Source organism: Anser anser, assembly GCF_964211835.1.
Source record: "Anser anser genome assembly, chromosome: 27".
NCBI classification, from domain to species: domain Eukaryota; kingdom Metazoa; phylum Chordata; class Aves; order Anseriformes; family Anatidae; genus Anser; species Anser anser.
In genome coordinates this window covers 4,402,188-4,422,670 of record NC_139748.1, presented here as the reverse complement: position 1 = coordinate 4,422,670, position 20,483 = coordinate 4,402,188, and the positions used below count along the sequence as shown (strand labels likewise).

At 42.8% G+C, this 20,483-nt stretch overlaps 1 protein-coding gene across 13 annotated transcripts in view; it reads right to left on the bottom strand.

Annotated features, from left to right (window-relative positions):
• Nucleotides 1-860: 860 nt before the first annotated feature.
• The window catches only part of USP49 (ubiquitin specific peptidase 49), a 27,867-nt gene continuing 8,244 nt past the window's right edge, over nucleotides 861-20,483 (bottom strand). For 7 of the 13 annotated variants that reach the window (XM_083812693.1, XM_083812694.1, XM_083812685.1 and 4 more), the window contains exons 2-8: nucleotides 18,245-18,328; nucleotides 10,331-10,475; nucleotides 8,011-9,421; nucleotides 5,981-6,185; nucleotides 4,258-4,366; nucleotides 3,299-3,504; nucleotides 861-2,534 (exon numbers count right to left, since the gene is read on the bottom strand). In XM_083812693.1, the coding sequence (XP_083668819.1) occupies nucleotides 2,344-2,534; nucleotides 3,299-3,504; nucleotides 4,258-4,366; nucleotides 5,981-6,185; nucleotides 8,011-9,393 (2,094 nt within the window). In that variant the 5' untranslated portion in view covers nucleotides 9,394-9,421; nucleotides 10,331-10,475; nucleotides 18,245-18,328 and the 3' untranslated portion in view covers nucleotides 861-2,343. Of the gene's footprint in view, nucleotides 2,535-3,298; nucleotides 3,505-4,257; nucleotides 4,367-5,980; nucleotides 6,186-8,010; nucleotides 9,422-10,330; nucleotides 10,476-11,742; nucleotides 12,838-18,244; nucleotides 18,329-18,809; nucleotides 18,878-20,483 lie in introns of all 13 variants that reach the window. The other 6 variants (XM_083812690.1, XM_083812691.1, XM_083812688.1 and 3 more) reach the window with 5 other exon arrangements.

The window sequence follows — 20,483 nt, the reverse complement described above, 5'->3', positions numbered from 1 at the left end:
TTGCTCTAGAAAAGAATCCATCACGTATCTGAAAATATCCCGTACCTGAACATCACAAGCACTTGATTTTCCTTCCTTCGTGAATGCCAACTTCCACCTGCGCTGAAGCCAAAGCAACTTCCTCCACATTCAGCAGGGTCACGCTTACTTTTATTCTACCTCAGTCTGGCCTATTGCATTTGCATTAATGTTATTTACTAGTAGCACAAAAAATAATGCTACCTAGTAAATACGTAGATATATAGACATTCATAGGAAATCCTTCCAGACCACGCTACATTTAGAGAAACAGAAGTCAGATTTTTCCATTAATTCCTACAGGACTGTTTCACACTGACTTGTCTCCAAAAACATATGAGCATATGAACTCCCAATTATTCTTAATTGGCAAAAATGAGTTTTTTGTAGGCTCAGAAAGCCACGTGTTCCTCAGACATACAGGAAATGGGAATCTTTAAGGACAGAGGAGACCTAATGCGGGACTGTGCTCTAACAAAAGAGGAGCTTCATATTTGCTGTGCTCATCTCTGCAAGGCTAAAGTGACTAATGTCAGCCAAAGTAAAACGGACCAATTTGCCCATAGGACAGGAAATCAGAAGTTGCAGTAGTGGCAGTGGAAAGAGAGGAACGGTATTTGGGAAATTTTCCTATTCAGCCCCTCTAACGGTAACGCAGAGTTATTACTTTATGTCTCATGGGCATATGATGAGAAGGACAAAAGTAGAAGAGGGAAGAAGAGAAATCTGCTTTCAGAACTTCTCCTCCTGAAAATGAAATCTTTTTTTTTTTTTTGAAGAACCTCATATTTTAGATGACAGCAACCTATAACCGTTTCAAAAAAAAAAAGCGACCATCAAGATTGAAAGATGTCAGGTATCTTTGCAGTTACATATTCACATTTGTTTAAAATATGAAACGTGAGCAGTCAAACCCCAAATTATAAAAATACCTGAGGTCCAACTGTAGGCTGAGAAGTGACTATAAAAAGTCAACTAGGGCCCTACATTCTAAAATCAAGATGATTACAAGATACAGACATTATTGTAGCCTTTCAAGCTCAACATGTAATTTGACAGTTAACTACATTCCTTCCCCTTATGCCCCAGCAGGAACAAAGACTTCACAGGTTAAATTCTGCTCATGACATCACGACATCTGTGCAACCCCACTGCCTTCAGTTATTCTGGACCTTGTGTAACCATCAGAGTTCATGAATATTCCCACTACAGGAGCAGTAACAGAACCTAGCTCTGTCTCTTACCGTTGTGGTATTACCTTCATCCTGTTCCCCTGAGGAAAACAAGCCACACTTGTTTAAAAAAAAAAAAGTGCCAGTTTTCCAGTGTAAGTTGCCTCCATTCTAACTGCTTCTGCTGTCATGGCTGTGCAAGTCAGGGCTTTGAATTCTTTATAACCTGATGAACACAGTTATGCCAGCGGAAACCTGTAATATAGGCTTTGTTTTTGCTTCCACTGTAAACAGATGTGACTGATCACACACAGGTACATTCCCGTCTTATTACAGGGTGTTTTTGTTGTTTTCCTTGTTTGGTTTAAAACAAAACAAAACACACATTCTCCAGAGCAGAACTGTTTCAAGAATCACATTCCTAGTGAATTTAGCTGCCTATTCAGTTCAGCCTAGAGAATAAACCATCAAGTGTGCACACAGCCCCCACAACACTGAAAAAAAAAGAGCTGTTGACAAAAATAGCCAGCCATTGGTTTGCCCTTAACTGATAGCAAATAAATTAGTATCACAGAAATAGCTGAGGTCTGGGGAATATTTTCTCTTGTAAAAGAGCGTTGAACGTTTCTTCAGAAAGAATGGCTTTTAGGGCAGCCAACTCCATCTATCTGACAATCATAAAAATAAATACCTGGGTGTGATTCAAACCCTGGAAATCTGAACGACAATTAAAGGGGATGGCACTATACCTGCTCCTTCTAGAGGTTTATCAGCATTGTTAGGTACTGAAGGTGTTTGGAAGCCAGTTGAATGCTTCTATTTCCTGGTTGTGCTCATTTGTTACGTGTTACTCAAATCCATTTTGATATGAGACTAATGATACAAAGCATCAAACTCTCCCTTTTCATTTTGCGAGCATAATTTAACAACAATATTCATTAAAAACGAAGATTCTGACTACAATCTTACGCATCAGAATTGCACAGCTTGATATACTTCTCCAGACCCTGGGCGGCAAACACCACGATCTGACCCCCTTCCTGCAGTGAGCCTTTTTTCCTACAAACAGGAAAGTTGTGAACACCGATGGTTTAAAAAAACAAAACAAAACAAAAAACAACTGAGACCGTTGATTGAATTATAGAGCTTCCCATCATGGGAACGTCAGTCTTCTGTCTTTATCACTATTTTTGGACAGCACCTGAGCTTGAAGTTGTTTTTCTGAGATTCTTGCTTTGTCCTGCACTGTTCTTTGAGTGTAAAAGAGAATGTAGGCCTGGGTTTTGCACACCTCCTCCACGCTACATACATTCAGTTTGGAGTCATTGCAGTGGACCCAAAAACCTAGGAATCAAAGTGAGAAAGAGGACATTAGTAGGGGAGGCATCATGCCTTCTGACTGCATTTTGGAAGTGTTCACAGGAGACATCCACAGAGAAAAAGGGTAATGTAGAACAAAAGGCATCTGTACCATTTGCCCTACAGATACTTTGGAAAGGAGTTTCTAAAATGGGAAACATTTTTACCATTTCTGTGCTGTTAACACAGTTTAGAAAAATGGAATCATAATTTAACCAATTGCGTATTATAGCCCAAAAACTCAATTAGGAAAATAAGAATTCCCCGGAGACAGACAATCTGTACCACTTTCTGCATCAGTTAAAAGGCAGAATCAATGCTGATTCAGCTGCAGAAAGACGACTGCTGGAAATTCACAAAAACCCTGCGGATGTTATTCATGAATAGTCCCTGTCCAGTTTCAAAACACTTTCTGTTTATCTCACCATCCCAAGGATACTGAGAAAAGACACCCAGCTGGAGTAGCTCCACAGAGTTACATCCCGTGAGAAAATGAAGCATTCATGCTGTTAACAGTGAGCAATAAAAGGCATCCCGAAGTGCCGCAAAGGAAAGAGCAGCAATCTGTGGTCTTTACACAAAAAAAAAATAAAACATGCTCCTAGCAATACATTCTAGGAAACAAACTACTGAACGGCAGGAAACTTGATTCCAAACAACCTTAATCATGAAGCTTTACTATGCGCTATGTCTATGGAATAAAAAACGAGATTCGGGGATTTGTTTCCCCCGAAATAAGGCACACGCACCTCCCTCCGTGTTGTAGCAATATGCTGTGTAGTGTCCTGAGCCAAACCCTTTACCATGATGCATCACCACAGCGGAGAGGTCATAGACAAAGGTCTCTTTGTCAAGAGAGGAGAGAGAGTCCCTGCAGCAGTAAGGTTCCATGTTTAGTACCTGGTCAAAGAGGACATGGACCCCAATCTTCTCACGGTGATTGCGTTCAGACCACCTGCAAACACAAGGGCACAATCAAAGGCTCGGGACCTTTCTGGGCAGCAGCAGAGGGCTGTAGGAATGGAAGATGCACTCGATAGCCATTGCCGAACAGCTTAAAGAGCTTTCCTTCAAGAGGGCATCATGATTTTTTTCCTTCTGTTTTCACTTTAACATCTACCGCAGTCATCTTTTGCATAAAACTGACTCAGTCACTGATGCCCAGTGGCTGTAGTTACAGCATTGTTGAGATTTGTAACAGCCAAACAAAGGAAACAGAACATCTACTGTGACAACCAAATGCCATTTAAAATGCTCAGTTATAGAAATATAAAAACCTCGCTTCTCATAATTGTCTACGCTAACCATTTTAGAAACCCTGTATTTTGAACTTTGCCTGCTACGCTTTATTTAACATAATACATATATTTAACTATCACAGGGGATCCAGCTTCAGCAAGTCTTTCACTCAACAGATCAGTCCATCCATCTCACAGTCACTGCTTCAAGTTGTCTCCAAGATCAGACAAATACCAGTAAGTACAATTCACAACACATTACATTGCATGTAACAAAAAACATGCTACAAGCAGGCCTTTTTTTTTTTCCAGGTTTTAGTTAGTAGCAAGCATTACACATCTTCTCTGGGTAAAACATTTATAGACGTGCATTTCCCAGGAAGCGAGAGAAGTTGCTGGACCCGATTAAGTACTTCTCTCCCAAAAGACAGAAGGCACCTGCCTGACACCACGCGGCGTGCGCCGCTCACCTGAATCGTTTAAGGTGCAGTCGGAGGACCTGAGGTAGCCTGTAGATCATTAACTGCTTTTTAGCTTCACTCAGAACAAGAGGTTTAGGAGAAGACTTTCGCCGTTTGCCTACCAAAAAAAACATATCAAGGAAAGATGTAATTACATTGAGAAGGAAAGAGAGCCCGTTATGAACTTTTTCTTCCAGCAGCACTAGTCCATCTCACACGCACCCATAGGATGGAAACACGAGTAAACATTTCTTATGTATTCCTTCACAGACAAGCAGCTTTCTAGGATCAAAAACCACGCTTAAAAATAAAGTATTTTTAGACATCTAGGGTTGCAGCAGTTTCAGCAGGTGAGCTACCAGCATACAAATAACACTACTTGACACTGTATTTTTTAAAATACCACTTTGATCCATTTATTAGACCACTACAACAAAGCTTACACTAGCAAACTTAGCTCCAGGATATTAATACAAGTCAGAGGAAAATGCTTCCAGCAAGGTTCCACCTCCAGGAGGAGTTCCGGCCGCTCACAAAGCAAAAGGAACCGCTGAACAGAAACTGGAGAAGAGGAGGGAAAAACGTTCCTCTTCCCAGTGATTACTCTTTCCAGGACACCGAACAAACTACCATACCAGGAAGACAGGTGGCTTTCAGAGCTTCCACTAAGAAATGTACCTGTTAATTAGATTTCTGCACCTCGCTGCACCAGCTCAGAACAGATGGGTTGCTCCTCCTCTATCGCGTCTGACAAGCGGTGCCCCCAATAGTTTTTGGCACCTAGATGCAGGCTATTTATTTGCTTTTCCCTGATTTTTTTCAGCTGGTTAATGTTTCTTTAGCTGTTTAACTCTGAAGTAACTGTTAAAATTTGGGCTTCCACAAAAAAATCACAGAAGACTGAGTTAAGATAAAGGCTGTGCTCGCCCACATCGACACTTTGTGAACATTATTTGTGAATCAGAATCTGTCCAAATCGTATTTGGCTTTGTTTCAAGGACATCTAAGTCAATGGTTATTTCCTAACATTTTGGGAAGATGTTTGGTAACTGATTCACAAGTTGATAGTGTAGAGATCTCTACAAATACTTGCTATTTCAGCTGCCTAGTTGCAATGCAAGTCAAATTATTGCCATTTTCCTCCCAAGGGAATAAACATTTGCCATAAATACCTACATGAAAAAAATTCATATACAGCTTATCAAAGTAGCTGAGCTGCATGATTATACGCGAGGCTAAAATTATATTCAGAAATATAATGACCTTACACTCAGACCTGCTACAGAAGTCGTCTTCTAGCTGAGCACAGCAAGATACATGCACTTGTATAACTGGTAATATATTAACCTGAGACTCACAGAATAATGTCACTTCACTGCATTTTGACAAAATGCCTACAAAGAGATAGAAACTCTAACCTGGTGGCAGACCACGAGAACTCTGCAGTTGTGATTTCTGGTTAAAGGATTCAGTCAAGAACAGACAGCATACAAACAACTTGTTACAAAAGCTTTCCAGCCATGCAGCAGGTAAGGACTATTATTCCTTATGGTTTTCTCCTCTTGTCTCCAAATCCAATCCCCCCAAACTCTAAGTTTCCTTCCCCTTCCCCTCCAATGCAAGGGAGGGGTACGTATCGGTCACAACAGGTTTTCAGGCACAAAACATACATCAGGAACCTCTCAGAAAAAAACACAGGGCTTCTAATCATCAGAGACAGCAGCAGACTTACTGTTGCATTGGTCGCATGCATATATCCTCCCTTCCAGAGCTTCAGTCTCTGTGAACTTGGCCAACATTTCTGTCAGCATGCACTCCGTCTGGTTAACGGGGACGATCCCTTTCTCAATGGAGTGATAGCGCTCAGGAAATTCCAGGGAAAGATCCCAGAAGGGCTCAACGGTGTTGGACTTGTAGTTGCATGTTATGCAGGTGACCTGGGAATGAAATGTTGATACGCAAATGAAGTTATGTACACACACACACACCTGTAGACAGGCGTTTACATTCACATCTAAACTGCAAGCTTATGCCCAAGATGGAGCACAGCTTCATGGACACAAAAATGGCCAGCTGGTCAAGAGAAACCTTCTTAGATTTAGTTTTCAGACTAGAAATGTCTTGAGCAAATAATTTAGAGTGCTTTCTCAATTCTCCAGAAACGGAGACATATTCACCCCTATCAGGTTCACTTCCTCAGAAGAAGATATTACAGATGTAATACTACTTCACGGTTGGGTAATAAGCACTTTGTTTTCTCCTACAAGCAGTATGTGCTAGCAATTATCACACAATATTCCTTCCCTAGTTTCTCTGTTTTCCTTGCACATTCTAAAGTGCTGTGTATAATTCCTCTGTTTCATCTGCTAACTATATAAAAATTATTCATGAACGGAGCATGAAAGGACGAATTTAAAATGCACTTCTCCTGTCTTTCTGGAGTATTATAAATACGAACAGCAGAAAAGTTTTCAATTGATCTCAGAGGCAGCAAGCGAGAAGATGAAGAGGTAACAAAACCAGAAAGCAGCTCCAGACTTTGCACTCCCGTGAAAACCCTCCAGCAGAAAACCAGCTTCCAACTTTGCACTGGCTTTCCAGCCGTCCACCTCCATCCTCTGACGGCACCAGTAACTTCACGATGTACTAAGTGTAGCTAGTGGATAGGGAGGGAAGTCCTCTGTGCTTGGGGAGGTTTAAAATTCAACACAGTCTCTGTACACAAGGTACACAGGGGGAATAAATAGCTCGACAAGTTATTTATAATATATCGTAACAACAGATAACTTACACTGATTTATGAACATCTTCATGCTGGTAACAGGCCTACCTAGCACACCGACCTTAGCCGTAACACACCATCTTCCAGAGCCAAGAGACAACTGAACAAAGAGCGTTTTGTTAAGCAGCACGCAACAAGTTCATGCAACGCAGCCGATTCAAACAAACCATGACTTCGAGCATTCCTTCCCTGGAAAGCCAAAAGCTTTAGCTCGAAAAATACACCTTTTAGTATTTAATGTGCACGGAAGTTCTCAGGGGTGGTAGGCACAGTAAGGCTGGCAACTCAGACAGACCACGTAGAGACTAACGGGGACACACACGCATCGTATGCCTCGGGGGCTGATTGTGGAAGCCCTGAAGTGTCAAGTTATGCGTGCATTCATTTCTCCTGGACAGCAAAGGCAGTCGAGGACTTTCAAACGCGCTGTGCTTTCAGGGTCAGCCTTGTGGGGAGTAATGTGTTTCAGACAAGGGAACAGGCACAGGAATAAAAGACCAAGCAGCGTGACAGGGCAGGCACGTTCAGCTCCTACAGAAACATATGTTAAGCATGCTCAGCATCTCAAGATGACTTTCAAAGGCCTGCGAATAAGAAGTGTCACAGACAGCTTATTCTTTATAGCACAGGCTGACTGCCCTCTCTGTCCTTCATCGTATTCTTTCTAGTCACAGCAACAAAACCATAAAGGGACAAGAACTACAAAGACACTTTAAAAACACAATAAAAACTTAAAACTAGGGGCTCAGAACCTCTGTGCTAGTGCAGAAGTCATTCCCAAGTGGCAAACGTCCACTGAATTTACAATAGACATGAAAAGCATTGAAAACACTGACAACCTGTGCAGCAATCAGTTTTCATTCTCAGGAGACACTCCTAAGCAATTCCTCCTAAGTCTCTGGTGGTTCCTCAAGAAACAAAGCCTTCGCTTCTTGCTGTTAACAGCTCCCACCGATTTCTGTGTGAAACCAGGTGCATACCTGACTTAGCAACTGCCCGTGAAAAATGGTGTTCACCACCTTCAGGACCTGCTTGGTGAGCTTCCTCTGAGAGAAAGGGATGAGGATCCTGCGCTTCGTTCCTTCCGACTCCAGCTCCTGCTGTACTTTATCCAACAACTCGCATAGAAATTCCTGAGCGTCCTGCTGATCGTAACCCCGAAACGCTGGGATCAGACTCCACACAGAGTGCAGCATGGCAAACGGGGACACGAGCGCCCACTTGCCAGACCACATCACTCTGAAGAGGGTGTGCAATTCGTGACAGAGGGAGATGTGCTTTGAACTTGGTTCCTTGGGTTGTATCAGTTCTAAACTCCTGCTTATCGAGGAGCCACCATTTAAGCCAGCTGGCAAGCTCTGCGTGCCATATGATCCCACTTTGTCAGTCTTCCCTGACTCATTAGCAGCGGATCCATTTGCCAATTTGCCAGGCATCCTAGACTTCCCATTCACAGTTTTGGCTAAGAGTTCTTCTGTTTCACAGAGATCAAGCGTCAAAAAACATTCTCGAAATTTCTGGAGGTGACTTAGCACTTGCAGAATAGAATTCATGTAACATGTGTTTCCCAGGTTCCTTAAACCCGTGACCCCGGGAGTCATCAGAGGCTTACGCCGGATGGAATAAAACTGATTGAATCTGCTGCTCTGCATCTGCCTTGAGGTAGGGGAAGCGGTCGCCACCTCCCTGAATTTCCTTGGAATCAAGTTCTCTCTGTGCACGTGGGACAACAGCCTCGCACTCTTCCTTGGAGGAGTGTTTGCCAGCTCCTCCAAAAGCTGTCTCTTCATCTCCTGCCGCCGCTGCCTAGCTGCCTCCTTCTTCCTCTCCAACTCCTCCATTTGTTTCTTCTGTTGTAGTTTTAGCTGGCCTCTGGAGCTCTTATCAAACCAGGTCCGCAGCGCCTTTGTAAGCAAGGATTGGCGCCTGTGCCAGAGAGCTGTAAGCATCTGAGACTGTCCCTGAAGGGTCCTTTGATGGTTGCACATGTCCTCTCCCAAAGCCATGGATCGCAAAGTCCTGCCACTTCGTGTCGACGGATCATGTTTTTGACTTTTAATCGCTGACAGAGAACTTCTTAGCAGTTTCAAATCACCCTCGGGGTTATCATTCAAGACATAATCTTCACAAAGGTAACAAAATACATATAAATCATTAACTTCCATTGCCAATGGATGTCTGGTTTCTTCAAAGTGTTTAAGTGCATGCTCCTCGATGTACCTCCCACAGGCTACATGGGAGCATTTCAGACAAGCCCAGATAGATTCAGTTGTCTGGCAGTCCATGCAGTGCCACTTCTGCGGGTTCAGGATAGAATGGTCCTGGGCGAGTCGTAGCCGCCCGACATGTTTGCATCTATCCATCTCTTACAGAAGTCTTCGCTGCTTTGACCTTGGAAGGCAAAAAGAAAAAAAAAAATCTTAGACCCACTTACATATTTAAAATGATCTCTTTTTGTACCAGATGTAAAGACCTATAAAAATACAGATGTCGCGTCACATCGATTCCAATTGCAGTTTTCCTTCAGCCGACTACATTATTTCTGTGCACAATATTTTTAAGAGCGGTTTTTAGTACCAGCAAAAGAGATTGGATTGACAAGCTCTGCAGAACAAAACTGTCTATCCGTCTACTAAGGATGGCCCAGACATCTGCCAGCGTGCCCTGCCCAACCCGAATGGCTCGCTTCCAGAGAGAAAAACATTAATTCAGTCCACACGTTTGATCTTTAGCTGCCCTCTTGAAATTGATACATACAAAATGAATTTGGAATTGGAATGCATGTCATCAGGAACTAGACTGAGGTTAGCAACTTTTCACAGAAGCCACAGAAATATCAGATAATCGTCACAACCAGAACTGGTCTATATGCGATCTCAAGTCCGCAGGCTTTATGTTCTACCCTCAAATTCTCCGATTTACCTCACCCTCCCAAACATTTTAATGTTTAAAAATCAGCAGAGGAAAAAAATGAGATGTGTAACACCTTGTTAGAGTAAACCTAATGGAACGTCTGCATGAACACACGTCAACAGAAAAAGCTGATTTACTAAATTACTATATTGTCACTGCAGAGAAATCAAAGCGAGATACTACAAACATAGTTGGAGTGCGAAAAAGCTTTTGCTTCATGTCCTACATCCATGTGTTTTATAAAAGCTATTCAGTTGTACAAGGAGAAGAACTAAAGCACCACTCCTCGTGCCAGCAGTGGTGTCTTTTGTGCAGTCCTGACACAAGTGAAAGAGATCAGGGCACCGAAACAGCACCCAGACCCACCCACACGCACGCATTACTCACTGAGTCATGTCTAAACATTCTTTCCTTCACGACACAACGTCCAGAGCCTGGAACATCCTCATTTCATCCAAAGGAGTCTTGGTGGTTCTTTGAAAATTTAATTACTACTTAAGTCTTCATTGTAAGGCAGCACAGCTTCAAAACCCTAGAGAGAAAATATTCTTGTGATGCACATACACTAAGAAAGCAAACAAGGTTGCTTTTGAACACAATTAGTCCCCTCAGTGCAAGAGCTACTGCGGAAAACACATTTATTCTAGGGAACAGAATTACCTCAAAGTCAAAGCATGAATGCACTTAGGAACCCAAATACTTAGACGTTAAAAAAAAAAAAAATCACATGGAAGATGCACTTGGAATTTCATTTTTCTGCTTTTGTTTCTGATAATCTATAAATCTGCTGATCACATGTAGCCTCTCCATCATAAGTCTTTTGTAGTGGATGACCCAACATATGGCAGGGAAAAAATCCGAGCAAAAAAACTGAGTAAAAACATGCACCTCCTGAGATCACTTCAATTTTGGCTGTTTCGATAACTTGGTGAAAGAAGGGGGGTGGAGATGAAAAAAAACCTGTCCTGAATTAAATTTCATTTCTAAATGATTTTTTCAAACAACAAAAATGAAGAAAAGAATAGTTGTCAAGTGTAAACTGCAACTAAATAAGAACTATAGAGGAAAGAAAAATAGGAAAAACCTGCATTTTGCCAAGGGCAAAAAAGGCTGTAAAAAATGTATCTGTTATAACAATCCACGAAAGAATAAATTAATTTGCTTACATATCTCTGCCTACAGTACTTCAATACAATACAAAGTGATACGGGGGACAGCAATAATATGCACAAAGTGGCTACAGATGTCAGAGACAGTGTCAGATCAGGCATTTAAAATAATTAGTTAAAAAAACACTTTACGAGGGACAGAGTTTAACATAACAAAGGCAACAGCACACCTCTCAAAAGCTTTAGGATAGATATTGAACAACCGCCTCTGAATGGTATACAGAAAACCTATCTGACCAGGCTAAGAAAACTTATTTTTAATGGTCCTAAAATGATGCAAATTTACCTCAATTGCTAACTTTTTCCACTTATATCACTGCTAAAGATATCTGTTAAAGAATATATATATATATATAAAATAATATATATATCAAAGCTTTTCTGTTCTTTAACTCTCCTCATCTTCAGATTAAAGCTCAAGTGGCCACTTCAGAATTCATCTTAATACGGTGATTTTTCAGTGTCTAAATAACCTTTTTAGTTGTTTATTTGCAATAGTTAAAAAAAAAATTGCTACACCTCTCACTCGGACGGTGTTCGTTCACTCAGAAATCCTAGGACCTGGAGAGACTTTTGGAAATGCTACAGTAAACAAAGGATGGGTTCGGTCTCCTCCTTCCGAGTTCTCACCTTTCTCTCGCCTTCCTCCCAGACCTCTTTTCCCCCTTCTTCTTCATTTTCCTGCTCAAGTCTTGACGGAAAATTGTGGAATAATCCTGTCTAGCCTTGGTGAGACCAAGTGGCAGAGATTCCAGCTTGAAAGAGTATAGACACTATGGTAACATTGACAGCCTTCATTTACATAAAAGAATACTAATTATGTTGTATCATCAACATCTGTGATTCTGCTCACTGCCATATGCGACAGTGTTGGGAATTTAACCCTTGAGTCTCACAGGCATATCCGATATTTGTTCCATCGAACAAAAAACAGGCCTTCTGGATATTATTTCCTAGAGATGGATTAAACAGCTGCCCAGCGCAGTCACCCACCAGCTCTGCAAGGTCTCGGGACACAATATTTTCCAAGAGCACTGAATTTATCCTCAATTTCCAAGAAAAAAAAAAAAAGAAGAAATAATGCTGATATGTTGCTAGTTTCAGCTGGGTAACAGGCTACAAGGAAATCAATCACACAGCAGATACAGCACATTAAAGAATCATGTTTAACAATGAACTAGGCTGTCAGTATATAAATTACAAGCCTTTTGTCAACCGCTTTTGCTTTTCCTGTGTGGGCCAGCAAGATTTCCTGTTCAAAAAGGGGACAGATATTTTAACAACTTTGGTCGGTTAACAAGGCAGCTTTGTTGCACCTTAGCTCAGTTATTCTCAGGACAAAAGCATCTTTGATGCTGCCTGTGATGTTCCCCACCTGTTTCTCTTTAGGTATCTACGAGCACTTCGCTCGCAAATCTAAGCCCTATTAAAAAAATCCCACATACACTGGGCTGCTCTGCAAGTTAGAAGTAAACGGTGCTTTTTTTTAACCCAAAAGACTTAAATTATGCATCTTTTCCACTTCCCCTCCCAAGGCTGTTGTCAGATAAGATCCCCTACTTCTCCTCGGTGTGGTTTTAATGCCAAAGCTGTGCAGGGAGAGCAGCCTGCCCAGCCAGCCTGCCCGAGCACCGCGCTGCTCGCTGAGCCTCTGCCATGCTCCACATTTCAGATTATCTCCTTCACGTTACAGATGCACGTTACCAACTCACGTTTTTTTGACTCCTTCCATGAAAAAAAAAAAAAAAAGAAAAGAAAAGAGGCTCTCCGGCATTGTGCAACACGTACCGATGGCAGCTGGAGCGTCTGCAGGTTCAGCCTCGCCACCCCACACGCAAACTGATTACTAAATAAGTCAGGGAAAGACACATGCACACAATTAAGACCAAAATTTGTTCCTCTGTTCCATGTAGGTAAACAAACAGCTTGCCACAACCTCCTAGAAAGGATAAAAACACCGCGCTAGCAGGAGAAATTAAAGAGCTCTGATTAAAGGAAAACACAAAGATGAGTCAGAACCCGTACACGGTCGCACAAGGCAGGGAGGGGGGGAACCCTGCCAAGATTACGGAGTTGGAGCCATCTAAGATAAAGCAACAACTGAACACATGAACACAAGTTTCTGTGGTTGATGTGACAGTCTAGGATAAGCCATGAGCAGGCAGCCAGTGTAATGATGGCGAATTAACAGCTTGCATTTGAAGGTCTCGGAAGGAAACTAAAAGGACTCCTCTCTTGGCAATCACAATATAACATTCTAGTAATAAAATATAATTTTTTTTCCTTGGTTTTACGATTTCTTCCATCAAGGTGGATCTCATTTGAAGAGATGCCTACATGGCTATAGCTGGCCCTTCCTGCCTGCCTGGACCTTTTCCAGGTAAGGGGTGGGGGCAGGAGGAACGATTTAATTGATTTCCGTGGAGCAGTGGTACCAGGATCGCGTGGAGCTGTATTACAACCAGCCAGCTCTTCTTGGACTACCAGGCCAGGAACGTTCCAGAGACAATCTGAAAAGTTCTCACCTTGCAAATCACTTACAGCATTTAAACACGAGGTCAGACCCTGCTTTCTTTACCTGTATGGCTCATAAGCCTGGGAAAGCTTATTGCAAGATCCTGTAACTACTTCAAGAACCAAATGCAGCAGAAAATCTTAACGCTAGAAGAGTGTTAAAATAAAACACATGACTTTATTATATTTCTTTGTACCATTGTTACACATTTGGAAACTGATTAAAGACATCTGTGCAGATCCGTTGACATTTGCTACTTTCTTTTTCTAAATAAATGTCTGTGAAGTGTAAAAAAAAAAGTTTATGGATCAGGAAAGGCGCTGGATGCTTTGCCTTGGAAACTAGGTGCACTTCCCGTTTGTTCAAGGGTTGGCTCCAGAACAAGTAAGAGCCCGGAATCCCGGCACAAAATCCTTCAGCCGCGATCTGGAAGTCATCTTTAAAAGACAGGTGGGAAGCTCAGACTGAATGATTCTTTCATTCATTTATCCCTCTCCCGGGAGTGGCAATAGTGAAACACAGCAGCATTTCACCAGTCCGCGGGGAATTGCTATCGCATTAAATAAAACACACCTTTTTTGCGATTCTCATTTTGTTTTAAAACACTGCAGGAAAAACATCCTGAGATATTCTTGGTTTCCATCAGAACTAGATATCCTACACTGCATTTCATCACAGAAGTATAAAAATCTTCGATGCAAAAATCGAGAACCTTCCAGGCACCCCTGCCCCCAAACAATTTTCTCCAAACAACTTTAGAGTGGAACTTCTAGCCTGCTGCAAATACTCGAAAATGCAAATTAAGGAGATATCAGAGAGAATATATAGCTAAAAATTGCACACAATTACTCAAAAACTTTATTCCTCTGATTATTTTAACCTACCCATTTGCGAGGAACCAATTATTCAACCAGATGTCTAATGAAAACATGTAATCTGAGCTGCTCGGAAGATGGTGAAAAAAGCTCCCTGCTGAAGACAGCCATGTCCCTCCGCCAGCAAAAGCCTTCCACGTGCTCACAGCAAAACTCCTACCCCGCGTTCGGTTCCCAGAGCGTGTGGGAGCCAAGAAACGGCACCTTGCAAACCGAAACATTGTGCAATTGATGTTCCTTTAGGGAAAAGGAAGAGCTAGAACAAGGAACGAGCATCACGGCCACATCACCTGGGCAGGTATTGTCTGTCCTTACAAAGTTGGGCACGGTCCAGAGCTACTAGCTCGGGCAGCACAGCAGAAAACACTCCACAAGCTCTCCCTCCGCTTCTTCTCCCAAGAGCCATCCGCTTGGCAGAGCAAGAATGGGTTTGGGTTTCTCCCTTTACTCCTCCAGTCCAAGCCCTGCTGGTTACAGGCTTTCAGATTGCGCCTCCAAAGATTAACAGCAGCCCTAGAGATTTTTTTTCAATTATACTGAAAGCATGTTTTATTAAAAATTGTCAGCTTTATATCCTACGGTGGCTGGCTTCTCTCTATCCAAGATGACACACTACCAAGTTAGTTACAGGCAAATTAACCCAACTGACAAAAAAAAAAAAAGAAGTAACGCTCAGAAAATTTACAGATGATTAGGTATACGGGGTTTCTTTGAAAAGGCAAGCAAAGCAATGAATTAAATAGCTACTGTGAATACATGAATAAACCACAACTTAAGAGACACGCAGACAAATAAGGGCTCTGACTAGCTGTGACAGGAGCCTTCAGCTGTGACAGCAAAAGCAGTCACTGGTCTCACCTCCCTCCCGTCCTGGCTGCGATCACCACGAGCAGGATGGGCGCTCGCCCCGAGCTGGCCGCGAACCCCCCGGATTTTATTTCTGTGGCCATCAGCTGCAAGGGCAGCAGCACAGCAACCTCCCAGAGCCCTGAAAGGGAACTCCTCCGTCCGAATCCCAAGTTTCTGGAGTTCTGGAAGATCCCACATCCCCGTCTGGAAGGTGGCCAGCGTCCCACACGTGCTGTCACAAGCCCGAAGGATTTCGGCTGGCTGCAAAAGACACCGCGTGCCCAACACACGGCACCACGCGTGCAGCGCCCTGCTCCAGTTCGAAGCTGTAATCACAAGGGAGCTCGACTAAAACAGGACTTTACTGCCAAATTCCACAGCAAGTTCTGTCTACTCCTTTAAGTTAATTATGATTATGTCAATGTTAACCTGCTTCTGAGAGTTCACGCTTTGCTGCGGGCTCAAATCCAGAATCTGGGGAATCAGTTTTCGAAGAAATCTTCAAATCATTGCAAAAAGAAAAAAAAAATACTCAAAAGCATGGGGATTGAGGAAATCCTATTCCCTGCACTGGTGTCTTTGGTGGGAATAAATGCGATTTCTGCAGGACTCGGTTCTCTGAAGCGCCTTGGGGAAGCTCAGGCTGGTGGATGCTGGCCCACACCTGATTTTAGAGTACAACAACGAGCACACACACCACAGCGTACCGTGCAGTTACCTTCTAACATTTCCTACTCCACAACAAAAAGAACGATTCTTAAGGGGCCCCAGTTTGTCCCTATTGCCAGCCCACCTGCAAAAATCAGCCATCCTCCCTAGGAAGTTCACGTAGTCTTAGGGGGATAACCGACGAAGATGACACCACCTGGTTCACATTTCCATCAGCCGGTGGACGTGAGCGTCCCAAAGCTTCCAAACCAGAGGCATCGAGATCCCAGTCCCACAGCACCCTGGATATAAAACCCGTCCGACACCAGGCAGCGGCAGAACCCACCCATTCTCTACGCATTTACCCCAAATGCAGCTCACCAACAGACCATGCCCGCAGAAAACATAACATTTACAGGTACAATCTAACCACCAAGTATCACAGAAATTGTTAAAGCTGCGTTCAATTCAGTGCTCAGAGCTTCCCCAGGAAAGGAGCAGCGATGGGAAAACATTCTCTTTTTCCCCTAAAACGCTGGAATTTTGCGTACTCCAGGAAAAGTTTTAATGTCCCACAGACTGTTTTTAAACATGACTGGCATTCTTAAATCTACGGCCTCATACAAACTGAATTTTTTTTTGCTAGCACGCTGATCAAGCCTGAACAGAAATTTCAACGTACCCCAGCCCCGTTCCTAAAGCAAGGCAATGCCTGGAGTAGCTACGAGAACCTCACCCTGCCTTTTTTGCTTTTACAACTTACTGTGCTTGGTGAGCTGCTTTGGATACACTAGTCCAAACATCGTGTCTGCAGATAGAAACTTCCTTTACCAGAAAGGCTTGCTGACAAACTCTCAGAGAAACACCAAACTGCTTTTCTTTGGCTAGAAGAAATTTACAGCTAAGCCAGAAGAATGCACGCTGCCTGTGTCCTCGAAGACCAATCATTCACATTTTACACAGGCCAACAAATAGTTTCAAACGTGCATGCGTCTTCTATCTGCATTCCTTCCTGATGAAGATTCTCTTAAACTAGAGACAGCTCAGCATCCACTAGGAATATAGCTGGCAGTTTATGGTTTGAAAATAATCACAAAAGGGCGAAGGCAAGGCGAGTTTCTTCAGCTCACAAAGCATTTTAATACAGCCCTCCTCAAAAACTCGCCAATTTGCACTGCTATTCAAATTCCCCGGCCGTGCAAGTTTAAGCTTGAAAGTTTTAAAAAATTAAAATATTTTAAAGATGAATATTCAAGTGGAAATATTAAAAGGATGAAAAATGAATATTCTTATTAAGCCAAACCCACACCGTTTCTCGTCCAAGTACAAGAGATGAATAAAAAGAATGGTAAGATCACCTTTTGAACTTAGATTTAAGATAGTTATTTATTCTTTGGGGTCACCTTAAAACAAACAGGAAAAAAGGATCCACGTCCCACAGCTCTCTGAAACTATGGGAACTTGCTACAGAACGGCTGCTGATGTTGAAAAGCATTATTAAAATGCTATATACTTCTTAGCTCATGGTGTTCTGGAAGTTAATGTTTCTTCATTTATTGCAACACATAAAATCCCCCCTCCCTTTTCTTTCCATAGGCTTCTGAGGTTTTATTTTTGGTTTGGCTTTTTGAAGTGTTAATAAGCTGGGAAACACGATACAGATACACTGTATAACAGAGGCACTCCACATTAAAACAATTCACGATACTTCCTTTAGTCCTAGTGAAACAGTCAAAAAGGGAAAGAGTCAGTGCAGTCCTTCCACTGGTAGTTACATCTGTATAAGCCTGGAGCAATTACAGCAAATACATACAATTTGAATTATCAGAATAAAACATGAAAAAATGTTTTGCATTAGAACAGTCTGCAAGTAGATGCTAACTGCCCAATACAAAATAATAATTTCTCTTTATGAGTCAAGCAAGCAGCTTTATAGAATCCATGAATTCACAATGAATTCTATTTCCATAATTGTGACAACATCAGAGCGGCATGCCACAGCGTTTTAAAGTTTGGTACATGTTTGCCCCTGAACATCACTCATGAAAAAAACCTCTCTCTCTGCCAGAGCAGACAATAACGGAGCTGTAATGGACGTAAAATCAGCGGTGCTGAAGCCAAGTGAACAGAGCTACACCCGTTTTCACTATTTGGAAATTCAGGCTACAGTTCGTACTCCCCACCAGCCCCAAAGTGTCAGGATTCATACCCAAAGAGATGCCTTTTTGTTTCCTTTCACACTTACCACTGACCAATTGGGCAAGTATTCAAGTTTAGGGAGGCTGCTCAGATGGATGGAGTACGTGCTTACGTATTCACGGGTCAGGACCTGTGCACAAGTGAACAAGGCAGATTAAGAATAATTAACAAGGCACAAGTTAAACAAAACGAGCCATGTTAGATTTCAAACAAAGCAGGAATAGACGAGATAAACAGCCATTCTCTCATGTCCCCACTCACCCTACCTTATCATTCCTTTTAATCATGGCCTGCTGTGATGCAGCCAAAAAGCTGATTTTTTGTCAGAATGCAGAAAGCACTATTTCTTTCGACCATAATATTTAAAGACTGTTTTTCATATTCAGTATATATCACATTTATCACCAATTCCCACATAAACAATGCATTCAGAGTTGAGGCTGGCAGCAATAGTTCAGGCATCATATATTAAAAATACTTCAAAAACCACCCTCGACCTTTTACAGCAAGAATTCGACACAGTTTCTAGCCACCTTCACAACACCACCGCCAAAATTAAACGCAATTTCCCACTGCCTGCAAAGAGCTTCTTTAGCAAGGTCAGAGCTTACATTTTGACCTGTAGTATCTTGCTCCGTCCCCCTGATCGTTCGCAAAAACTGGTAATTGCTTCTCGCCGCTGCAGTAAAACACACAGAATTTTAACAAACCAAACCAAACCCAAACCCTTCCACCTCGCAGGTACGAGACGAAGTTTTATAGCTCCAGCACGTCAGAGAATTCTCCTGGCACTGCTCGCACACAAAACCGATGGCTGCAGCAGAGATCAATTTAACAGCCCTCGTATTCAGAAGCAGGCTAGCAGTCTCTTCGAGAATCTCTTTGTGATAGACACAAAGACGGATTATACCAGGGAGTGAATACTTGGTAAGTTATGGGTAGTCCTCCGCTGCTCTTCCTCCCCCATTTCAATTCATATTCATCTTGGCAAAATCTTCGGCAGACTATTAACTAATCTAAAACAACATCGCAGCTGATACAACATATAAAGCAATCAGTCAAACGAACATGTCAGTGCCATCTACTGAAGCAATAAAGAACAAGACAACCCCAGCAGGCTGGGGCTTATTATCTCCCCAGCCATAATGAATAGGCAAATAGTATTAAATATAAGTACGGCAGCCCGCGGTCGCATTTCGCTGTGCTTTATGCCCGAAAGGTGCCTTCGATGCGTCTTAAGAGCAGAGGTTAAAACACGACAAAAACAACGAAGGGTTTCGACACCTCTCTCCATCATTTCCTCTCCCTTCACTCGCCAATCAACTCCTATTAAGTCCTGTAAAACCCTCAGCGAGTGAAACGGAACCGCAGCTAGAAAATTTTCTATGGATTTTAAGGAATGCCGTTAACCGGTAAGCGGAACAAATCTTAGTGACCGACTGATCCAAACGCAACGACTTGTGCTCATTTTTCATTTGTCTAAGCAACAAAACCAGGGCGGGATGCTCAATAAGCAGCAGCACCCACTTGCAGGGCGCCCGCAGGCGGACAGGGGAGGTGCTGCTGCCCCTCGCCTCCAGAAGCTGCCGACCTGACCCGGCCTCGCTGACTGCTGGGCTCGACCCAAGGTCTCCTCCGTTTTCGTGTCAACAAAGACTCGGGGAGATTTACACGGCCTCTTGCTCTGCTCGGCCGACGTGCCTGGTCTGCGCCTGGAAAAATCCATACAGGCAGCGCGCCCCTTCCTAGGTGTGCAAAAGGAGACGGGGAGAGGCACCAACAAAACGAAGAAATAAATGGTTTTTCTCTCATTTTTCCATACGTCCAGCCCGCCAGCAGGCGCACAAGTTTTGAGCCTCTCTTTTCTGGTACAGAAGGAAGCATTTCACTTCCCCCCCCCCCCTCCTTAAGGAATTACTCCCAATTTGCATGTTATGAATCTTGTTCTGGCTGAAATCCTTTCCTGTAAGTCACAGGCAGCGTCTGAGGGGTAACGCCATTGTCCTCCCCACAACACGCCGACCTAGCAGAACAAGGTAGGAAGAGGGAACACGATTTGCGAAATATCAGATTGTTAATCTCCTCTAAGAACTGAAGATCAACCAAGGCCCAATTCTACAGCAGCTGTTATTTTAATAAATTATCTCACTAAAAGGTCAGGGTTCGTCACGTCAATTTGTCTTGAGATGAAACAACAAAAGGACAAGAGGAAAAGGAAAGAGGGAGAGGTGAGTTAGGTTCTGATGTCACAGCACTGCGTCTCAAAAAGCTGTTCCTAAAACCTT